This window comes from Dreissena polymorpha, chromosome 11 (genome assembly GCF_020536995.1).
Source record: "Dreissena polymorpha isolate Duluth1 chromosome 11, UMN_Dpol_1.0, whole genome shotgun sequence".
In the NCBI taxonomy this organism is placed as follows: domain Eukaryota; kingdom Metazoa; phylum Mollusca; class Bivalvia; order Myida; family Dreissenidae; genus Dreissena; species Dreissena polymorpha.
In genome coordinates, this window is record NC_068365.1 from 7,562,603 (window position 1) to 7,587,215 (window position 24,613).

Here is a 24,613-nt window from a genome sequence, read left to right on the forward strand (position 1 = left end):
TACTTTTTCCATCTGACATTGGTTACCTGTCATGTTTGTTTTTGAAAAATACTAGGATTGCCATATATTGAAATAAGGTATCCGACCTTTTCTCTGATAGGTTGCTAGTAATAGACTTAGCGGCAGTCATGTTTTAAACAAGGGGATTGTTCACAGCATTGGTAGAATATACTTTTAATAGATACATCTTTTTTAAGTTGGATTCTCCTTACTTTTTTGCTACTGAATATTAAAATCACTTAATTTCAATGTAACAATTTGTTGTTAAGTTTATCTTGAACAAATATTTTTTGCAATCTGTTTATAAATCATAAAATGATGTCATTCAATTTTTTTTTCATAAATAGGGCCTATAATAAAAACAAAATTTTGAGAATGTTAACATAAAACAATAATACTAACCATTTGGTGAAAACAAACAAAACAATACAATTTTTTTATAAAACGTTATATACAAACAAGGTTAATGGACTAAATATAAACAAACACACTTGAGTGTTCTTCTTGTGTTAATGATGTATTAAACTGAGTTAAATTAATATATATATATATATATATAATTTGTTTATCTTTCAATATCTTGCATTTCACAATTTTAGTTCAATGCTATTTCAATTAACTGAACAGCGTGACAAACATCATAAAGCAGAATATGCATATGAATCTGATTATACACAGATCCACTATCATATATATCAAATCATGTTTGTCTATTTTCATGTTCGAAAGATCCTCTTCTTAGTTGTTTTACTTCGCGAGTAGACTGAACTCCCAATTTGCAAACAGAAACACTGGTTTCCGTGACACAAATTCACTGTGCACATTTCTAAACAAAAAATGTGTTTCTTGTATCTAAAACGTAGTCTTTTTCGTTGACAAACACATTTCATTATTCCTATCAAACTATATGATGTCAGTCGTTAATTCGATTGATATTTGTCATTTCAATAATCTTAATTTTCGTTTCACAACGGCGCAATTAGCATACGAAATACCAAACACATTTTATGAAACCGATTTTAATTGGAAGAAAGGGAAACGACAGCCAATTAAATCGATCGTTTTAAAAATGCTTAGGCAGAATCTACCAGTGTAAAATGCGGAGAGATTTCGCGGGCTGCGGATATATTAAGCATATGTTCATTTTTGTGACCCCCGGGGCAGGGTCAAATTTGACCCCAGGGGCATAATTTGAACAAACTAAGTAGAGAACTATTACATGTCACTACATACCAAATTTGGTAGCCCTAGGCGCTACGGTTATGGACAAGAAGATTTTTATAGTTTGCACAAAATAGGCTTTATATAAGCATTTGCTCAATTTTTGTGACCCCCGGGGCAGGGTCAAATTTGACCCCAGGGGCATAATTTGAAGAAATTTGGTAGATGACTATAAGATGTCTCTACATATCCAATTTGATAACCCTAGGCCCAATGGCTATGGACGAGAAGGTTTTGAAAGTTTTCACAAAATAGGCCTTATATAAGCAAATTTTCAATATTGTGACCCCCGGGGCGGGGTCAAATTTGACCCCAGGGGCACAATTTGAACAAATTTGAAAGAGGTTCACCCAAGGAACATTCCTGAGAAATTTCATCAGAATTGGACCAGTACTTTAGGAGAAGAAGATATTTAAAGAAAAATTTAACGCACGCACGGACGGACGCACGCACGCACGCACGACGGACACACGACCATGACATTAGCCTCGCTGGCCTCTGGCCAGTGGAGCTAAAAACGACTGCAGATACTTAATAAAACTGATTTGCACTTAATCGTTTCCCTGTTTGTTCCAAAAATTATATAAGAAATAGAAAATTAATTAACATTCATGCCGACAATGGCAATTATATTCGCGTGCAAAAGGAATGTGCAAACTTGGTATGAGTGAAACAATACAAAATACACACAGTGCACATGTTATGCAATTATTTTAAATAAATTTAACACCCAACGTGCACAAATTATATTTAGTGCGACCCATGCGAGGACCTGGACAAAACAGTTGATACAATAATAGCGTGTATATATTTCCAATATGAATGAACATTATAAAATGCAGTCTAAATATATTAACTGAAATCCTGATGACAAGCCGAGGTTGACAAAGGACTCTGAAGTAGCTTAACTGGCTAAGTACGCGGTATTACGAGAGTTTTCAGCGACTATAATTACGAAATAGATACTCAACGCTATGTAACGCTCCGAAGAATTCGAAGAACGTGTTCGGCAAACAGGAATGAGCTGATTTTATCGCGTTATCATCCAACGTTAATTAAAAAGGCATAACATAAACAATATGTATATTCCTTCAATACATTTAGGTACGTTGCATCATTATTTTAATAACTTCTTGTAAAGAAAAATCAGAAGTTAATATTCGCGGGCTATATTCGGGCGGGTATAAATAACTGTAGTTATCAATTATATTATTATTTTGAGATAGGGGACAAATATTTCGTGTTAAACTCAAAATAATGTATGATCTTGAATAACATCATAATAATTTGTCAGAAAAACAAAAGACAGTGGTATAGCAGTATGTTTTAAAATACTCGTGCTTTATTATATTTCTACCGTTATTCCTGGCCCTCGTTTATTCGACAACAAATTATGGAAGAAATAAACTCTTACTTACAGATACATTTATCGTTAAACCGATCAATTGAAGTAAGTATTACTTTCTTGAAAAGAGTACAGCGATGATTGGATCGGCACAACGTGTTTTTATCATAATCTTACAACACTGATCCCCGCAATTGAATGACAGACAGACAGACAGAAAGACAGACAGACAGACAGACAGACAGACAGACAGACAGACAGACAGACAGAAAGACAGACAGACAGACAGACAGACAGACAGACAGACAGACAGACAGACAGACAGACAGACAGACAGACAGACAGACAGACAGACAGACAGACAGACAGACAGACAGACAGACAGACAGACAGACAGGCAGACAGGCAGACAGACAGGCAGGCAGGCAGGCAGACAGGCAGACAGGCAGACAGACAGACAGACAGACAGACAGACAGACAGACAGACAGACAGACAGACAGACAGACAGACAGACCAAAATCAATATACCCCAGATCATTCGATCCGGGTGCATAACAACAAAAAATCTTATTTAATGTAGATTGTGTTTATGTTCTGTAAAGATTTGGGCAGGCAGGCAGGCAGGCAGGCAGGCAGGCAGGCAGGCAGGCAGGCAGGCAGGCAGGCAGGCAGGCAGGCAGGCAGGCAGGCAGGCAGGCAGGCAGGCAGGCAGGCAGGCAGGCAGGCAGGCAGGCAGGCAGGCAGGCAGGCAGGCAGGCAGGCAGACAGACAGACAGACAGACAGACAGACAGACAGACAGACAGACAGACAGACAGACAGACAGACAGACAGACAGACAGACAGACAGACAGACAGACAGACAGACAGACAGACAGACAGACAGACAGACAGACAGACAGACAGACAGACAGACAGACAGACAGACAGGACAGACAGACAGACAGACAGACAGACAGACAGACAGACAGACAGACAGGCAGGCAGGCAGGCAGGCAGGCAGGCAGGCAGGCAGGCAGGCAGGCAGGCAGGCAGGCAGGCAGGCAGGCAGGCAGGCAGGCAGGCAGGCAGGCAGGCAGGCAGGCAGGCAGGCAGGCAGGCAGGCAGGCAGGCAGGCAGGCAGGCAGGCAGGCAGGCAGGCAGGCAGGCAGGCAGGCAGGCAGGCAGGCAGGCAGGCAGGCAGGCAGGCAGGCAGGCAGGCAGGCAGGCAGGCAGGCAGGCAGGCAGGCAGGCAGGCAGGCAGGCAGGCAGGCAGGCAGGCAGGCAGGCAGGCAGGCAGGCAGGCAGGCAGGCAGGCAGGCAGGCAGGCAGGCAGGCAGGCAGGCAGGCAGGCAGGCAGGCAGGCAGGCAGGCAGGCAGGCAGGCAGGCAGGCAGGCAGGCAGGCAGGCAGGCAGACAGACAGACAGACAGACAGACAGACAGACAGACAGACAGACAGACAGACAGACAGACAGACAGACAGACAGACAGACAGACAGACAGACAGACAGACAGACCAAAATCAATATACCCCAGGTCATTCGATACGGGTGCATAACAACAAAAAATCTTATTTAATGTAGATTGTGTTTATGTTCTGTAAAGATTTGGGCCTTCGTATAAACGTTGAAAAGAAAATTAGATATAGAGGATATTTGTTGGATTCGGTTGATTATCGATTTTAATTCACGAGTTATCATAGAAATTATATTTTCACGAGTGGCGCAGTCACGAGTGAAAATATATATTTTCTATGATCACGAGTGAATTAAAATCGATATTCCACCGAATCCAACACATTTTCTTTTTATTTTATGCATTTTGTCACCGTTTATATACATTGTTAAAGCGTTAAACTAAAGAATTTCGATATGATAATGACGTCATTTCGTCGAAAAAAAATGTAAACAGTGAAAATTATCGATAATTTTCACTGATAATTTTCACTGTTTGAAACAGCTAGATAATCAGTTTTAATTTACTGATATTTCTCTATAAACCACCGAAAAGCATTAAATAAATAACAAATAACATTAGCTATCAAATGCACGTCATGTGATAAGGTTATTGTGATACGACTGTTAATTAATTCATCCTATATGGCGCCACCTCCTATCATAAGCGCCATCTCCTTAGCATTGGCTCCATCTCTTTTGAAAAAAATGCAAAAGTATCTCCTACGTCGGCAAGAAGTCTATATTATTTTTTGCATGCAGCATCTTATGTATGTTGTATGCAGACGTTTGATGCCAGTAGAGATTTAATTGGGTGAAAATGTTCTTGTCAAACAAGGAAAAGTCATCAAAATGCTTTTTAAACTTCGCAATGCCACAACTTATAAAGGTTCTCACGTTTTTAAATGGGTTGAGCATGTAATTGTCTGTACATTTGATGTTAACCTTAACGTTATAGTTGTATTACGGCTGTAGAACGTTATCTTTGACCATATTTCTCCTATCGAAAATTGATAATACACGGTTCATATTAGTTTGGTTAAGTATGACACGTCGATAAATAGAGTTGGGAAGTGCAATTCAAATGCCATAAGTTGACATCGTATTTATTTACTGTTTCTCGATGTTTATTGAGAGATTGCATGGTACCCGGCCTGTATTAAGATAGTTCGCCTGGCACTAACCACAATAATGTCGGAAGCGATTTATTTTCGGCAGTTTGGCATTCTGAAAAAACAAACAGGTGTTTATCAAGAAATCGCAAAGCCTTATTAAAATAAATATGCATTAGATTGTATAAAACGATGCTACGTGGCAAAGGTTGACCGGCTAATTCTTAACTCGAGGAGACCACAAGTGAAGTATGTATATTTATAATTTACTCATATAAAATATCCGCCAATAGAAACTCCACACAATTTGTGTCACATTTTTAAGAATTTTAAATCAATTAAACATTATATTAAAACTTCCGGTAAGATGCTTATTTGTTATTTTTGATTTTTAAACGCTTGATCTGTTCTATTATATGAGTTTACTTTCATATACATGGGAACTATTGGGATCGTATCATTTAACAAGCTAATACGCAAGAAGCCGAGATATTGAATATCCACTGTTTTTTCAATCATGATTCACAGCTATATATCAACATAGAAATAAGTTACGTTGCAACAGAAGATAAGCTTAAGCTTAGGCCGTGTTCTTAAAAACATGGTTGCGACTCAGTTATGATACTTACTTGTATTAACCTTGAGCCAGAACCATAAAATTAATTGGTTTGAAACAGTGATTGTATTGCATTTTTGGGGCGATTGCCGTTTGCACTATGCCCCATAGGTAACATAATATACGTATACCGAAGAATGTAGTCCGTTACTGCTTTTAACCTCTTTGCATCCAGATTCTGCATTCGCAAACAAAATAGATCCGATGAGCACTTTCCATCCACACGACCGTTTATCACGCGCGCCATATCTTTTTTGAGATGCATTAATCAATGAACAAATGCAACTTTCGAGGTGGCGCTCAGGCCCGGATGTTTTGAAATTTTACGGATAATTGTACAGGGTAATCAGGTTTAATATGTTTTTTTAACGCATTTCGCAATATTAAAGAAATCGGCCAATGTAGTGCGATTCAGCGATTATAAATTCATTTAAAAATGTACAGAAACATACAATCACAACCCGTTTGGAAACGTGTGGATCCTTATAAGTTGTGGCATGGTGGAATTCCTAGAAGCAAATCGATATTTTTTGCCTGTTTGACGAGCAAATTCCCTGCCAATTAAATCGCACATTACATAAAACGATTGTTTGAACCTGTACAAGTTAATGCTTGCACAAAAACATCGGCTTCTAGCCGATCTAATAGATAAATTTGCATTTTTCAAAAAGAGATGGAGCCAATGCCACGAAGGTGGTGCCCAGATAAGGAGGTTGCGCCAATGCACATTTATAGCTATTCTAAATTAAATATTTTATGATATGTTTTATATTATGTTTATAGGAATTACATTATTTTTTGTAAGTTGACTTCTTCAGCCCATTTGAGTCGCGTGCGTTTTTAATTATAAAAAGTAGTTTTCTAATAATGTATTGATGTATTTAAATGTTCGTTATTGTAAGATGGCAACATTTAACACGTATTATACACAAATGTTAACGGAAAAAGACCGAGCTTTCTTCATTTTGTTGGAGTTGATAGTGGGAAAAACAACATAAATGAGCCTAATTATGATTCGTTGACCTTGACCTTCGTATGTTCGTTGAAAAATAAATTTAATATAACAAATAACATAAGCTATCAAATATACGTCATGTAATAATACCATTGTCATACGACTGTTAATTGATACATTCTGCATTTGCGCCAACTCCTATCATAAGCGCCACCTCCTAAGCATTGGTTCCATCTATATAGGAAAAATGCAAAATGATCTACTACGTCGGCAAGAAGCCAATATTTTTGTGCATGCAGCATCAAATGTATGTTGTACGCAATCTTTTGATGCAGTTAGCGAGTTAATTGGGTGGACATTTTCTCGTCACAAAGAAGAAACTCATCGAAATGCTTTTGTTAAACTTCACCATGCCACAACTTATAAAGGTTCTCACGTTTTTAAATGGCTTTAGAATGTACGTGTCTGTACATTTTTGGACGAATCAATCTTCGCTGAATCGCAATCCATTCCCCGATTTGAAGAATAATGCAAATTATGGTGAAAAAAACAACAACATATAAAACCTAATAACCCTGTAAAATTGTCCATACAATTTCAAAACTTCCGGGCCTGAGCGCCACCTCGGAAGTTGCATTTGCGCATTTATTAATGCATCGCATAAAGGATGTGGCGCGCGTGATTAACGGCCGTGATCCATGGCAAAGTCTTTTCACTGTTGCATTAGAAGCCGAGTAACACGCAGTCCTCTTGGGAGGTGTATAAAGCGACGAAATATCGGTTCAATACTGAACCATCTACACTTAACCGATACAGCGCATTCATGTTCTTTCGTTTTAAGAAATCAACTGCGTTCGCGATATGGGCGACGAAATTTAACTACCACGCGCTACAGTTTTTACTGTCAAAGTAAACTCAATGTTCTCTGCGCTACAAAGTTTAAATATGACAATTCGCCCGTGCTTTTCATGCCAGTTTCGAACTCTTTCCTTACACACGAAATACATTTTGTGGTTGTCACTTTTACAGCAGCTAACAAGTTTGCGTTTATGTTTTACAAGTAATCAAAACAATCTGAAATATGTCCATTTAACAGTAGAACATTACCAACATTTATGTGTGTTCCCATAAAGTCGCTTTATTACCTACACTGTGTTGGTGTGACTTAAAATCCAGCAAATAAATTAATTGAATATGTATAATAATTGAAATAACATGATGTATAGAAGTCTTATGACAACGTTTGCTTTCACGAAATCTCAGATACATATAGCAATAAGTCAAGACTTAAACCTAAGTCACCAAGTCAAATGATAATAATAAAAACAGTGACTTGTTTTTAAAAGCAGCATTTACTTTTAACCCCAATAGCTAAATCATATATTAAGTTGTCACCCTTCCTTGATTCCATCGGTTTTATTCACCAAAGGTGATATGTTGGCATCACGGTGTATAGTGTTTTTACGACACCAAACTTTGAACAAAATCGCCCCACCAGTTCTTTAAGTACTTTGATTAAATGATGTGTCAAACGTTGAACATTTAGTAATGCAGTTGTTGTTTACAACATTTTTGACACATACTGCGCTCTGTCTTTTAGGGAATGTCGACATGTCAATTGAAATTTCAGTTATAATCGGAGAGACTTTAATTTTGTTCACATATATTTTAAGAGTATTGTTAAATCGCTATGAACTGGGTTTCAATTATAATGTCTTTCTGCATTGTGGTTTAATAATTATTAAAAAGTGTATAGTCTCCGTGGCGTAGTGGATATTGTGTCCGCCTAGCGAACGGGGAGTCACGGGTTACTGATTCTAGTTCCAGGAAACGGACTCGAAAGCGTTTAAGCAAAACAATGAGCTGAAATAAATACAGGTTTATCTATGTTTAATTGTAGGTTTATTCTAAACTTTATTCTCAAACGACTTGACAATTTTAAATAAGAAATTGAAAAGTTATGACAGCGTACAGAAGGCAGTCATAAGCGAATAAACACTTTTCTTCATAGTTCTTTAACATAAAGAGATCAATGAAATGATCATGACAGTAAGAGAAAAAGCAAATAACTTTGAAAGAGATTATACGCTTTGAATATACTCAATGCAATCCACCTCTACAGTGAATTCCTTTCAGACAAATTTTAATTCAAGCCTTACAGAAAATATATTTTATTTACAACTTCAATTGAGAGGACAAAACGTTACTGAACATGAGGCACTGCATTAGTGGGGCGAATCGTTGAAGTATTGTTTACAGTTACTTTATTCAAAATATCAGCACAACATAATGAAGTGATGTTCAAATTATCATTTGTTAAAATCACCAGGAAGTCTTATGAAGGGATGACCTTCAGAATAGTTCATGGCAGACAGCTCACGGACGCTTTCGAAGTGAGAATCGGAGTAAGGTAAGGCTGCTTACTCACACCTTTCCTGTTCCTGCTGGCAAAAGACTGAGTAATGAAGACCTCTACGGATCAGAAGCGGAATGGAATTATGTCGACGCTCAGGAAACAGTTGGAAGTACTCGACTTTGCAGATGATCTGGCTCTTCTATCCCACACCCTACAACAGATGCAGGATAAGACAAACATGATAGCGAGCAACTCAGCTTCACTGGACCTCACCATGAACAGAGGGGAGAGAAAGGTGTTCAAGGAAACGCATCCAACAACACACCCATCACAGCCCAAGGCGAGGCGCTGGAGGAGGTGGACAGCCTCGACAATCAGCTGAAGAACATCTTGGGATCAGGCGCAATTGACATTACAACCAAGACTCTTCAATACCATCGTGTAGTCAACACTACTCTATGGAGCAGAGACCTGGGGAACCACTGTCAACACCATAAAGAAAAAAAAGGTCTTGATTAATACCTGCCGTAGAAAGGTCCTTATTATCCGATGGACAGACAATATCACAAACGAAGAATTATGGAGAAAAACAAAGCAGCAGCCAGTTGAAGAATGAAGAAAACGTCCTTCAGAGACGTTTTCGGTGGGTAAGCCACACCGTTCGCAAGCCTTCATCAAATTCGACAAATCAATTTCTAACATGGAACCCCAATGAAAAAGGAAAAGAGGGCGGCCTGGAAACACCTTCGCATTGTCCTGGATGCAGAAGCTAAGCAAATGGGCCAGCTGCAGAGATTCACACAGAATCGTGATATCTGGATGAAAGCTGGTTGGTGGCCTATTTCCAAGGCAGGACCACATGCAAGGATGAGATTAAGATAAGGTGTTTGTTGGTCCACAACTTTTTATCAAAATCAAATACAAAAATACTGTTATTTTTTATCATTTTTTATAATCATCACCTGTAGCCTGTAATTAGCCTGTAACTAAGGAAATACCTGATATCAACCCATGCAAAAGACTTCGGTTCTCTGACAATTCCGATAAAATTTCCTTAATTCCATTTTCTATTCCAGTTAGAAATAAAAATTGCACTTCGAATGCTTTAAAAATATATACCTGAATAGGTTTATTTTACTTCTATATATAATTTTTATACAAAATTGAACGGTACATTACCAAAAAGTCGAGCTTGCATGGATTTTATGACGTAAGCGAAACACAACAGGTTTATATTTGTTGAAGTGACCTTTACTTGTTTCAATCCTAGTTATGATTGTTAAGCAAAAGCGCGAAACGATTCCAATTTCCGCTTTTCCTTGATCTTGTCAGCATATGATGCCAAACATTTCAAACGGCTGTTAAGATTCGCCGATTACTATAGGGCTATTACTGTTAAAAAATACTCGAAAATTAAAAAAAATACACAGATTTCTTCACTTTTAATAAAAAAAAATAACCATACTGTAAATGAAGACGTCTCAATTTAGTTATCATTTTACAGCTTTTCAGTCTTTTCAAAAGAGTGTGAACGTCAATATTATAGAAGTAAAATGAAGAAACATAAGGTACGGTTAAATCTTTATGAGGTACAGAAAATTAAAAAAAATTACCAGACTTCATGTGCTGTAAGTAGTTGCAATGATCAATCTCCCAGCTAATTACTTCCTGTGCTTTTTTTCGCATGCATAGCCTCTAAATAAGTTTGCCCTTATTTTATTGTAGCCATAAAAAACAAACGCAAATTAATCACTGTATCACTTGTGTTGAAAATGTTTGTATTCATTTAAAAAAAGTTAAGTTATCTTTTAAGTGACCGAATATGCAGAAAAAGAGGCTACTTGTGTTGAAATCGTTTTAATTCATTATACACAGTCCATTCAACTCTTAAATTGAATTACACGGCCGAACTAATGGACGGTTTTGCTTTTTTCTTGGCTAATTTATTTATGCAACGCAAACAAAGTGGCGCCAGTGACTAACAGCAGTGAATTTGTAAACAGGATGTTGACCGCATCGTAGTGGAGTATTTAACACCGAATGTTGTTTAAGAATTATGCGAATAAACCATGGTAAAGTATAGTTGTAGTTCTACATGAAGAAAAATGCATAGCAATAGCAATAGTATTTTGATAAAGGACAGAATCGTTGCTTACCTTAGATTGCAATCTACCAATTTTCACGCAGCTTGATTTTATTCCACTGCGCATCCGCAGTTATCTGTGTTTTTCCGGTTTATCATAGGGTTTGCACAGTACTGGCTATATTTATTTAAAACTTTAAACGACGTTATGTACTGATGTTAAGATTCGTAAAATGTTTTTTAACATAAAAAATGTGTGAACAATTCTCTTTACAATAATATATATATATAAGTTCTCAATTCCAATGGACACACGTGATGAAATACCTTTGGAATACTGTTAATTTCCATGATAATAAAAAGGGTCTGTACAATTGTGTTTATTCGTTAGTGGCATGTTCAAAAAACACCAGTTAAGCCGTTTTCTTTTTCTCAAACGTATCAAAAAATATATACTGGTCTAAATAAAAATAAACATAAAAATAGTGTGTGTGTACGCAAGACTTGTATACTTTATATTTGTTCACTTTATGTTATATTGATTGAACTACTAGTGGTGCATTTAAATTAAATTAGGCTGTCCCTCGCCGCTCCAGGTCCAAGATTCACTGGAATAAAGTGTAGCCGGTACGCGGTCTCTGGTTTTCAAAAATATCGAAGACTTGTGACTGATTAAATGTCCCAGGCTGAAACACATCCCCGATTCTAACGCTAAACTTGATTCATAATAAACAAAACCAAAGTTATTTAGGGTTGCAACGAGTAGTCCGAAATCTGGAAAGTTGAAATGTAGCTTGTATTTCACGTCAAAATCAATCGCAATGACTTGTTAAAATTCCGTACTTTGCTCTGTATCGATTTGCATCGGTTAATATACATATGAATCGACATTAATAATTTGAGGTCTTTATCACAACTGACCGTCAAGTTATTGTTTATTGGCTTGTGAACAATACTGTCTTGAATTTCTTGGATATTGATTTTAATAGTGATACAAAATCTTGAACAGTATTTTTATACTAATAAAACAATTTTAAATGAAGTTTATGCAGCACACACGATTTAAATTTTAGCATCACTCATGAATTACTTACTATCAATTTGTTTTTCATTTAATATCATGCATACTTTTATATATAAAAATTATAAGAAATTAACTCGAAGGCGATTCGATTGTATATTATTCTCAGCTGGATTGAGTGACTCGCATATTCCATATGTGCCATAAAAATATCGTATGCTTTTTTTCTGTGTTGGTAAGATCACTAAATAGCATTACAATGAACACAGTAAGTAATGCGTATTTACAAAAGTAAAGTTTGAATAAACACATTTTCAAATAATGGATTTAAAAAATTATCCTGGTAAGGAACGGAGTAGTATACAATAAAAATTAAAAAGACTTGTTTGAGCACCATCAGAATATTCGAGCAGTGTATTGTGAATTTTATTTACAAGTCCATCAGAATCATTACACGTTCATGGATATTGATGGTCCTGCTTCTGTGAACTTTCAGGGAAAAAGTTAATTTTGACCAAATAGGACATTAACCGTTTCGATTGCCGATTTTCCAAAGAAGTCTTCAAGAGATTCCTCTGCGGTTGGCTCCCGCTCCGTTCATGGCCTGCACGCTCCAGCTAAAAGCATATTCAAAGGGCAAATCAGTTTTATTTATACTTACTTCAAGTATGAAGGCAGTTCGTGGAAACACCATATCGTAATTATGCTGATCAAAACGGATCTTATTCTAAATAGTCCGACGCGAGGAAATTGAATAAAGAATGTTAGTATGTTTTAGTTTCTTGTTTCATGCTTACTTGTGACGAAATGGTGTTAAACAGTATTGCGTCGCTTTTTATTTCTCCCGTATACATGTATTTTCGCATAACGGAACTCTTTAAGTGTGATTTGAATGTGTCGACAGAAAACTGCGTGATAATCAAATATGTTGATAACATATATTATAATTAACTTATAATAAGCCTTTTGAGGACAAATATTATGTGATCTCCCGTAGTATAACTTTTATCTACGAACACTATTGTGTGGTCAACGTGCACTTAATAACACACATTTTATGCGGTGGATATGCGACTATCAAGTAAAAACCAGAACAATAAAACCTTGTTAGAAACGTAAATTTTCTAACTTTATTTCATTGAAAGGATACGCCATAAATACTTTAAATATATTTCTTGCTTCTAATAAGTTACTAAAATTACTCAACAAATGAATTCTTGTTGCGAACCAATCGACTGCAGCGAAATTTGCATTTTTGGTGTAGTTTTGCAAAATAAATTTGTATAGCAGAATGCCTGAGATAATCGATTTCTCATACTAAGTTGATAATCATTCGTCCTTTCTCTACAATCATCTTTTTACGTTTATATAAATACGCATGTCTTCGCTGTAGTTTTCAATAGAACGCAATATCAACTTAGCATTTTATTTTAACACCATGTGATAGAGAAGAGTGTTTAAACGCGTTTAAGTATAGTTGGCTGGACTGATGTAACACTTGTGGTATTGAGCTCTGTTACTAATAAAGTGCCACGTTGAGCAAACGTGTGTACATATTTCGCCAAACTTCATGAACATCTGGGTCCGGTTTAATGAAAAACTACAAAACCCGACTGTAGTCGGTTGACTGTGTGGTCGACCGACGCTCGTCGGCCGCCAACTGACCATTCGTCGCGTTCAAGAAGCAAGTTGCCGCGACTGTGGTTGCACGACGGTGTGGTAAGTCTACTGCGGTCGTGGTAGTCGCTATTTTTAGGAAAATCACCACTTCTGCCATCAACATCCGACGGCGAAAATACACGCGCAAAATTGAAGACGAAGACAGCACTGATTCGGGTCAGTGCCATTCGTGGTACAAAAAAGAGATTGGTATCCTTTTAGAGCTTGGTATCGAGAACAAAAACCTGCTGGAGGGAAAGCACGGGCCATTGGTGACCGAGGCAAACAAGCGAAAAAAAACGGCAGGAGATTGTGGCAGCCATAAACGCGCGTTGGTGGAGTTGATGACAGCAGGCAAATGTAAAATAGCTACTGGAAATAAAGAGGAATACACTTGACTGACCACTCGTCGCGTTCAAGATACCAGCAGGAGACTCCCAGACAGTCTGAGACGGTGCCAAGACCGCATTGACACCTGCAGGCTACTCCCAGACAGTCTGCGACGAAGCAAGACAGTTTCCCAGACCGGCGGAGCACCAGCAGGAGACTCCAAGACAGTCTGCGACAGTGCCAAGACCGTCTGGGTACCTGTACTAGACTTCTATAAAGTCTGCGACGGTGCCAGACAGTCTCTCAGACAGGCGAGGCACCTGCATAAGACCCCCAGACAGTCTGCGACGGTGCGAGGACAGTCTCACAGACCGGCGAGGCACATGCAAGAGACTCATAGACAGTCTGCGACGGTGCCAAGACCAGCTGAGCACCTGCAGGAGACCCCGAGACAGTCTGCGACGGTGTCAGAAAGTCTACCAGACCGGCGATGCACATGCAGGAGACTCCTAGACGATCTGCGACGGTGCCCAAACCGTCTGGGCACCTGCAGTAGACTCCCAGACAGTCTACACCGATGTCGTGACCGTCTGGGCAGCTGCAGTAGACTTCCAGACGGTGCTAGAAGTCTCCCAGACCGTCAGGGCACCTTCAGTAGAATCCCAGACAGTCTCTCTGCGATGGTGTCTGCGATTGTGCCAAACAGTCTCACAGACCAGCGGGGCACATGCACGTACATTATACAACGTGCCAAGACCGTCTGGGCAATTTCAGGATATTCCCAGACAGTCTATAACAGTGCCAGACAGTCTCTCACTCCGTCGAAGACTGTTTTGGAATCTCCTGCAGGTGCTCAGACGGTCTGTGCACCGTCGCAGACTGTCTGTGAGTCTTCTGCAGGTGCCCCGACGGTCTGGGAGACTGTCTGACACCATCTGGGTGTCCCCTGAATGTGCCTGGGTGGTCTTGGCACCGTCGCAGACTGTCTGGGAGTCTATTGTAGGTGCCCAGACGTTCTGGGAGACTGTCTGGGAGTCTCCGGCTAGTGCCCAGACAGTCTTGGCATCGTCGCAGAGTGTCTCTTGCAGGTGCCCCGACGGTCTGGGGGAATTTCTTGCACCGTCTGGGAGTCTCCTGCAGGTGCCCTGACTGTCTTGGCACCGTCGCAGACTGTCTGGGAGTTTCCTTCTTGTGCCCCGACGATCTGGTATATTGTCTGGAACCGTGTGCGAGTCTCCTACCGGCGCCCAGACGGTCTTTCCACTGTCACACACTGTCTGGGAGTCTCCTGCCGGTGCCCCGACGGTCTGGGAGACCGTCTGGCGCCGTCTGGGAGTCTCCTGCAGGTACCAAGACGGTCTTGGCATCGTCGCCGACTGTCTGAGAGTCTTTTACAGGTGCCACGGAGGTCTGGGAGACTGTCTGGCACAGTCGGGATTCTCCTGCAGGTGTCCAGACTGTCTTTGCACCATAGTAGACTGTCTGGGTGTGTCCTTCAGGTGCCTCGCCGGTCCTTAAGACTTTCTTGCACCGTCGCAATATGTCTGAGTGTCTTCTGCAGGTGCCCAGATGGTCTTGGCGACGTCGCAGACTCTCTTGGAGTCTCCTGTAGGTGTCCAGCTGGTCTGGTAGACCATTTGAAACCGTCGCAGACTGTCTGGAATTGTCCTACAGGTTCCCAGACGATCTTGGTTCCGTCGAAGATTGTCTGGGAGTCTCTTGGCACGGGTTTTGGGTGCCGACAAAGCGTCAAGCGACGAGCAGTCGTGGTGTAAGGGGTGGACTGCGGTCGCTCGACAGTATGTCGAACAACGCGCGGTCGACTGACGATCGTCGCTCTCTATTAAACCCGGTAATCGTCGCACGACGATTATTCGCTGGTACAACCATAGTCGCCAGACAATGGTCGCTCTCATTAAACCGGACCCTGGCAAATCAGCTCGATTTATTTTAAGAAGGTACACTTCACCGGTTTATAAAAAAATGTAGGTATTATAAACAAATCATAACATAACTTTTAGTTGGTATCATAACATGTTAATATGGCATGCAAAAACTTATAAATATTATTATAGGAGTTAAAATGTAAATACATAATATAATAATCGTAGCATATTAAACGGTTTCTTCCAGTTTAAAGGTCATAAGTATTTGCTATGTTTTATTAGCTATGTGTTGGGTGTTTTTTTTAATCTCCACTGGTATAAGTTTTTATCTTGTCAAAATTACTGTACAAAAAAATATTGTTGTTCAGTGTTGCAAGTTTATATTATTTAAATATTGCAATCAAGTATAATTTTACTTCGTTTTCCAATTTAATGCATCAAAATTGAGAAGAATTTAATTTATTTTCATGTTACACAACCACTAAAAATGTAAAATGTCACACACATAAACAAAAAACAACAACACATATTTAACAGAAGAACTTTCGTATTTGTAATTTGACATCATGTCATTTGCTCAACTAATTGACTGGCTGTATCCACACGAAATACCAACAAGTGTAGTATTATGCATGTGTTTGTACGACGTCGAATTTATTTCAACCAAAATGCACCATCATGATGTTATAATAAAGAAAAACAACACCCACTCGTATGGTCTCGGTGCGTTGCGTTTGCAAAAACCACTTGCATGTAAGTTTGTATGCGACAATACGTTTGTTTTTAAAGGGATACATTTACAATTAAGAAGAAAATAGCTGGCTCAACCATGGCTAAATTGCCTCAACAATTGGCTAAGCGTATGCAATAGCACTGTATTTTCTGCATACCACATTATACATAACACGATCACAACGATTACCAAAACGTCGGTGGCAATATTGGGCGGAAAACTAAATTCCCTGCATTTCGCGAATTTCCGGATGACGGAGTCCAGAATACCACGCGTATCCGAAACAATGATCTCTCTTTCCTCAGACTGGCATCCGGACAGGGTAACATTTTTGGGGTTTACAGCATCTTCGCTTTTCCCGTGCACACGGTACTTATGAATATCGGGATTTTTTATCAATGTGTATGCGAGATCCCAGCGGCGTTTAGCAAGAGTTGTAGCTGAAAATATGAAACGGCGAATACCTTATGGTGTTCAAAAAGCCTTTATTTTGGAGAAATCTGCCACGTTTTAAATGTTTTCTGCGTTATAACATTATAATTGAAGACAAAATGTTTATTTGTGTTTTGTATGATAATACGCATTTTCCCAAGTAACAGACAAACCTCAGTTATGTAGTCAGATGTAGCGTGTTATTGTAAAAGGATTTGCACACATGCATATAATACTATTATTTTGTATTTACCTTAACTTATGTAACATACAACGCTATGTCAAAAATGTCAAGCATCATTATCCAACATGTCTCAGAATAAATAGACCTACTTCGACCGAATTGCGAGCTTCCTTCGATAAGGGCGACAGTTTGGTTTTCCGTTACCATTTCATTCGATGGCGCCTTGGAAGCCACGGAATCGTGTACCAAGCGACAAAATACACGTATCACAGGATGGTTGTGTGAGACGTGCAACAGAATCATGCTGATATAGCTTTTGTAACCTCCAAAGAACAGTTTATTTAGAATATATAAAACATAATTAAAGTTAAGGCAGACAACTACACATTTAATTATTGATTTCTTTCGTTTTTTTGGTGCGCGTTTGTTAAACAACTCGGGCTTGATTCTCATTTTTAATTCATCTTATCACGGTTTAAGCATATTCTGCTGAAACATGTACTTATGGTTTAATACTTCTGTATTCAGATTTTAGTGTTTTTTTTTGCGTTTTATTGACTATATTTACAAATTTAGGTCTGTTATTTGTCTCTAAAGTTGGTCAATGAATATCATGTTAGAACAAAAGCAAAGTGTACGATTCGTACTTAAACAAGAACTGTCACCATAGGATGACTTATGCCCCCTATAAACGCTTGATAGAAGTTATGAGCTTTTTTCGAAACCTACACGCAGATTATGAAACCTAAACGCGGACCCTAAGTTCAAGGTCAATGTCACAGTGGCCAAAATTTGTGTGCGTATGTTCTTGTCCATATACACATGCATGCCAAATTGCTATCTGAAGCGACAGTTATGAGCATTTTTCGAAACCTAAACGCAAAGTGTGACGGACAGACGAACAGACGCACGGACGGACGGACGGACAGTCCGTTTACTATATGCCCTCCTTCGGGGGCATAACAAGTTATATCTACGAGCTTACATTCATCCTTTGTTTCGTAGCCAGAAAGTAACAAACTGCGATCCATCCGGGCAATTAGAAACACTCCGTAGAAAAAGCTGACGAAAATTCTTTTTAACACCCGTATCAGTCCGATGCATGCGTTGAAAAATACCATGACGAACGCGAAAACGTCATACGCCACCCTACAAAAAGATCACAGATGTAATCTTTCGAAACATGTCTATTATAATCCGACAGAATGTGAAATAGACCCGGACTTTCTTTGTATAGTAAATGTTAAATGGATGTTTGGTTGGAAACATATTCCCAATAATTTCTCTGAATGATGCCAGGCTTGTATCATTGAGGGTTTTGAGAAATTAAAGATGGCGTCGTCTTAGCATTTTCATCTTTTTTGTGATAAAACCTTGTAAACCTAAAGTAGAAAGCGGTTATGAAGGTTAATGTATTGGAAGTTAGTTGATCGTAAAATGAGTCAATATTGTACACAAGATGGCTGCAAATAGTGTCGCTTATGCAAATAATTGCGCTTAAAATTCTATTCCACTAGATTGGATCTGAATGTCATGCTATACAAACTGCAATAATTATCTTTCTGAATGACATTTCGTAAATTCTTACAGACATTATATATTATCCACCTATTTCCCTTAAATGTATTATTTTACCTATACATAAAGAGACTAAAGGCAAGTACACTTAAAAATCATATTTAACATTCACATGTACTACATAGTAGATTTTACACTAGTTGTGCCAACATTATGTACACATATTCGTTCAGCACAAATGATTTACATGATAATTTAATTCAGCTCGGGTAAGCATGGGCTACATTGAATACGTTTTTTCCACTCGATATATTTTATAATATTCGTAAATAGGTATTTGAGGGTCTAGGGCATCCCACTCCACACCGCACATAGTTTTAAAACAATTGATGCATATAATATTAGACATGTTATCTGCAATAGATTTTACATCACATTAAGCTAACATGAACAATATTTGTGTGGGCATCCAACTCCACACCGCACATAGTTCGCAAGCAATGTTTGTATAGTGTAAAAAATTATACACAATTGATCATCAATAGCTTTAACATCATAGAACAATATGTGTTTAGAAAATAATTGACAATACATGAATTGTCAAGTCTCTATGACAGCTACTGCAAAAGAGCAAATAATAGTTCCGTATCTTTACGTTGACGTAAATCATTTAAGCAGTTTCATTTAGTACATGATAATTCAAGACCAGGTATTATTTAGCTGCATTAAACGTGGGTTTAGTTTTGTTCATTTTACAATTGTAACTAAACATTTCGATAAAAATAAACATTACATTTTAGAGTCCATTTGTGTGTGCGTGTTCCAATACAAAGGAAAAAAATGTTGTTATAAATTTATTGACATGCTTACGTTCCCTATATAATTGTTCTATAGTTGCACATTCTGTTTGACAAAAGATACAGTTGGCTGAAGTGTCAATTCCAACTTTGAATAATAAGGACTTTTTACCTATGATTCTATGTTTAATTGTATATTGTAAGTATTGTTAATTGGTATGGTATCTCGTGTGACATGAAAAGCATAGAGGAAATAAGTCGCCATTCTTTTGTTTTAATACAATTAAACATAGTCGATCATTTATATATACATACTGGCGTGGACTTCTTTTCTAATTTTTGGTAATTATATCATACATTGGTTCTTAAGCCTTTACAGTTTAAATGAGTAGTTCCAAGTGTGTTATTCCTCTTGTATCTTGTAAATGCATAAATAAGCTTTGAAAAAATAAAAAATTTGGTTAGAAGTAATACACTTGGCATTTTTTAAAACTGTAAATGGTTAAAAGTTCAAAATTGTGCATCAAGTTCCCAACAAAATGAATGCCTTTGTCTAACCAGGATTTACAATAAAACACATTTGTTATCAATTGTTATGTCTGGGTTATAGAATAGTGGATTCTGAAGCCAAAGCTGGTTTTGAAAAGGTTTTGTTCTACTCAGTTCAGCAAATGATTTCCATATATATTCCCAACATTCATTTTGTTATTATTTAAGTTTTAGGATAGTGACTGCCACGTTTGAAAATTTTTGAAAATCAATCAAACAAAATTTAACAGAGCTTTAATCTTTAAACCTCCTTCTGTATATTCTGTTATTAAACTATTTTTGATAATTCTAGGTTTAACATTCCACACACAATGAAAAACAGTTCATTGATATCTGTCAACAATCCATGTGGAGGCTTTGGCAAAGATACAAAGACATGATTTAACACCGGTCATGCTAAAGTTTAAAGAACTTGAATTTTTCCTATCGATGTTAAATTCTTTTAGACCTGTTTTTTTTAAAGCCTTTATTTTAACAATTTCATCCACGTTATTAAGTTCTAATTAAGGTCAACTTGAAATTTTAAGCCAAGCATTCAAATGCTTGATTTAGTTTTCATCTAGGTTCAATCTTATCGGAGATAATCTTGTTTTTACTTTCGTTTTGTTGAATTGGTTAATCCTGAGTAGTGTGAAAAGTGTGACAGTACAACTAAAGTATCATTAAGAAATTCTGCAGAGCCATCAAGAAGTATAGAAGTGTTATCGATAAAATTGTAAATTTGTATTCTGCGTAATTAATTTTGATTTCCCTTAATTTTATTTTAAACCTTATTTAAGTAGAAAATATTTTAGCGCAAAGTATGGCAATGTAGCAACAGAGCGAATTTCCCTGTCTTCTCCAACGTTGTATAGGGAAACATGACTTAACACCACGTTGCGTGTCAGCCGAAACTCAGTCTTATACAATGCATTAAAGCATTTTATAATGTCATGACACCAATTAAACCGTGATAGAGACTGATTTACAGTCGAAGGCCTTCTCAATTTTGTTAGCAACAACAGACACGGAATAACAGTTTCATCTGTGTAATTTAGTATATCGTAATGAGCCTTGTTTTCTCTCCTATGAACCTACCCTTGATAAATCCAGTGTTATGATCACATCTATATGTAGTTTTAACCTGTTTGCAATGCATTCAGAACCGATTTTATATACAAAAATAACAACATTAATGACCGCCAGTTCTGCAAATGGTTTTAGGACCCATCTAGATTTTGCCAGCCGTTTATGATACCATCTCTATTTTGTGTGTAATATAACATTAGTGTACACTCCCTTATTCATATATAAAAAGTATACTTCTATCAAAATGACATTATAATACATACTATTATGCATTTGTATATGATAAACCAAATAAGACTGAAAATGGCAGCAATCTTGGACGCCATCTTGATTTTCACAAAACCCTAAATAGTGCTAGACAGGTATAATTTGGAGTATTTATCGTAAACATGTCTACTAAACAAACACTAATATTTACTATACACCTCATGCCGGGTCAAGAGAAAATGGCCACTTTTCTGCCGGATAATTACGATGAATATTTACTGAAACATATTGTCAAAATAAAATAAACAAAACATAAGATACTATCCTATTAATATTGGACACATTATAGCTCGACTTACTAGACAAAGGTACGTAGATTTACGTCTTTTGTAATGGAGAAAAAAACGAGATGAAAAAAAAAGAATTGTCGATGTTACCCAATGTATTTTAGTTTTTGCTTTCATTGTTTAAGAACTTGAATATATCCAATTATCAACGTGTAAGAACAAGTAAGGAAGAAACAAAGCATAAATCGCCTTAAAAGAAACAAAATTTGCGTACAATGTGCCTTAAACTTGCACATATTTTGACATAATTTGCTTTTAAGATTGACATCTCATCTTCATGATAAATGCTATAATTTTTGCAATCGTTGTAACAGATTTATATTATTAATAGTGCATGTGCAGTTCTTTCTATGATACAGACTACCACTACTACGTGTATAGTTTTTTAAAAGTCATTTCAGGAGTCTTCCATCAGCGCGATCATTAATACCAGTTGTTAGATATTATACGCACCTGTTTCTGATAGCAAGTGGCCTATGGTCATCATGGATGTTGATTCGATCTTGCAAAAATATCTTATTAACCAATTCCACCTGGACTTTAAAGATAATCAACAAACTGACCGGGAATCTGTTAAAAAATATTAATATTTATTTTAATAATCTATATAAAAAAATCAACATTCGAGGGTTATGTTGTTCATCTTACAATCAAGGTGACCTCTCGAGTTTTACCTTAATCACGCGTTTACGTATGCATGACAATATAGGTTGCACTAAAGGACACTATTTAAAAAACACCATAAAGGTAAGACTTGTGCACATGAACGCAATACGGATATATATTTACTGTTTCAAATTATGCAATATATTATTCATATATTTTCAATAGAAAAATCGCTTACATCAACCAGAAAAATTCTGGCCAAAGGCTATGTAGTTCCCCCGTTCTATCCAGCACAGTTAATACCAACAAAGTCATGAATAGCGGCACAAAGAGGACGAAGAATGCCAATAGGCTGCCTGGAATGGCCCATTATCAAATAAGTTTCTACACCACTATTTGCCACATTTAAAATACACGTATATTTTAAATAAAGCAGTCAGATTACAACTGTACGAACAGGCTAATTTTAAATAGTTTGTATGCATATTGCAATCTAAGAGCTATTTATGGATTTAAATCATTGTTAATCTCTGTGCACAAAACTATTTAAAACAATACATAATACATACTTACCCAAAAACGAACCGACTAGAGAGAATCCGATATATTGCAAACCCTGAACCTGCAATACATCAATTAATGTGTATTACATACATGTACAGCATAACACACCATGGATTAATATCAATAAAAGTGCGCGTAATTTACAGACTTTTGTGACCAAAAAAAGCCAACCGAAATATCTCTGAGCCAAAATTTCAATTCAAATAACATATCTGAAGAATGAAAGCTTGACTTCTATTTTATTTTCAAATTTTAACGTCTTAGCGATGACAAAAATACAAATTTTATGCATTTTCACCGTAAATATTTGAGCAACGTGGACGAATCGCTAACAAAAATGCTTTTGTGTAATAGTACATATCGATTGGAAAAGGTTATAGTACATAACAGATTGCGATGTGTAGTGGAATTTAAACAAATACCTTAAACAAATAATACTTTCACTTACCACATGCATTTGAGGAGACATATTCCTTAGCGACTCGGGGATGAAACTTCGGTCTCCTCTGTACAGACATAACATGTCGCGTCTACAAAACAGTTGTGTGCTATGAAATTTGATCATACAAGGTGACATGTTATTAAAACATACAGCAATATAGCTGAAAAAAAAACAAAGCTCGATAATTACAAAACACATTTTCACGTTTAGAAACGCAACCTGTAATTAATATACTGGGTCATGAGCTAACGAAACCTGGAAGAGTGCGAATACAGAATGTTATACATGAAATCTAACATGTTTGTAGTTTTAGAGAAGAATAGATGTGCTCATAATGGTTTTATTAATAATAAGTTCGTATACATAAATTATACGCTTAAAGGGGCATCGAGTTTGTTATTGTAAGAAAATAAAATCAAAATCGCAAATACACAACTTCACAACAAACAACATGCATGCAACTCATTATGTTTACATGTTCAAAGTGTATGAGAACTTCTCCGAACACATTTGCGTTTACGGAGAATGCAAACTTACAGACGCCCATAGGGAATCTGGTTTACCCCCCATTTTTCTGGTTACCCTCTTCTTTGTAGCGGTATAGCATAGATAAATAAGTAACACAATGCAAGCAATATTTCTGCACATGCACAAGCTTCAAGTAGATTATATGTCGAATACAACCAACCTGTAGTTCACAAGCATCACATAGACACATCGTATCCCGCTGATGAAATTCAGCAGTGACGCAATTACAACAGCGACTGAAAGTGCGACATAGCGGGGAGTTTTGACAAAACCATGTAATTATACAGAATACATGTCAACGTGTACGAAAAAAGACTATATTGATAGCTTCATCCTTTTACAGTAAATTTAGACAAGATGTTGATATAAGGTAAATGTTCATACATGCTCTTGCTATAAAGTTCAAATAGACATGGAGTACATTATTCTGATAACGACTCTTCTGTGATCCATTAATATATGTGGAAATCTCGCGTATATTTGCAACGTCGGTTGTAATGTTTTTTTAAGACACTGATGCTTAATAAGTGAGTATCGGAGCACTGAAAATATTGAGGAAAAACATGTGTGTGTATTTTGTTAATGACATATTTTTGGCTGCGTTCCGTATTCGACGGTTTC

The 24,613-nt window shown here is 37.4% G+C and overlaps 1 protein-coding gene across 3 annotated transcripts in view; it reads right to left on the minus strand.

Annotated features, from left to right (window-relative positions):
• Positions 1-12,552: 12,552 nt before the first annotated feature.
• LOC127851389 (stimulated by retinoic acid gene 6 protein-like) overlaps positions 12,553-24,613 on the minus strand; it is a 42,927-nt gene continuing 30,866 nt past the window's right edge. For 2 of the 3 annotated variants that reach the window (XM_052385139.1, XM_052385140.1), the window contains exons 11-18: positions 24,153-24,228; positions 23,471-23,552; positions 23,032-23,080; positions 22,697-22,814; positions 22,306-22,422; positions 18,352-18,515; positions 17,516-17,689; positions 16,547-17,190 (exon numbers count right to left, since the gene is read on the minus strand). In XM_052385139.1, coding sequence (XP_052241099.1) covers positions 16,841-17,190; positions 17,516-17,689; positions 18,352-18,515; positions 22,306-22,422; positions 22,697-22,814; positions 23,032-23,080; positions 23,471-23,552; positions 24,153-24,228 — 1,130 coding nt within the window. In that variant the 3' untranslated portion in view covers positions 16,547-16,840. Of the gene's footprint in view, positions 12,760-16,546; positions 17,191-17,515; positions 17,690-18,351; positions 18,516-22,305; positions 22,423-22,696; positions 22,815-23,031; positions 23,081-23,470; positions 23,553-24,152; positions 24,229-24,613 lie in introns of those variants that run through there. The other variant, XM_052385141.1, reaches the window with a different exon arrangement.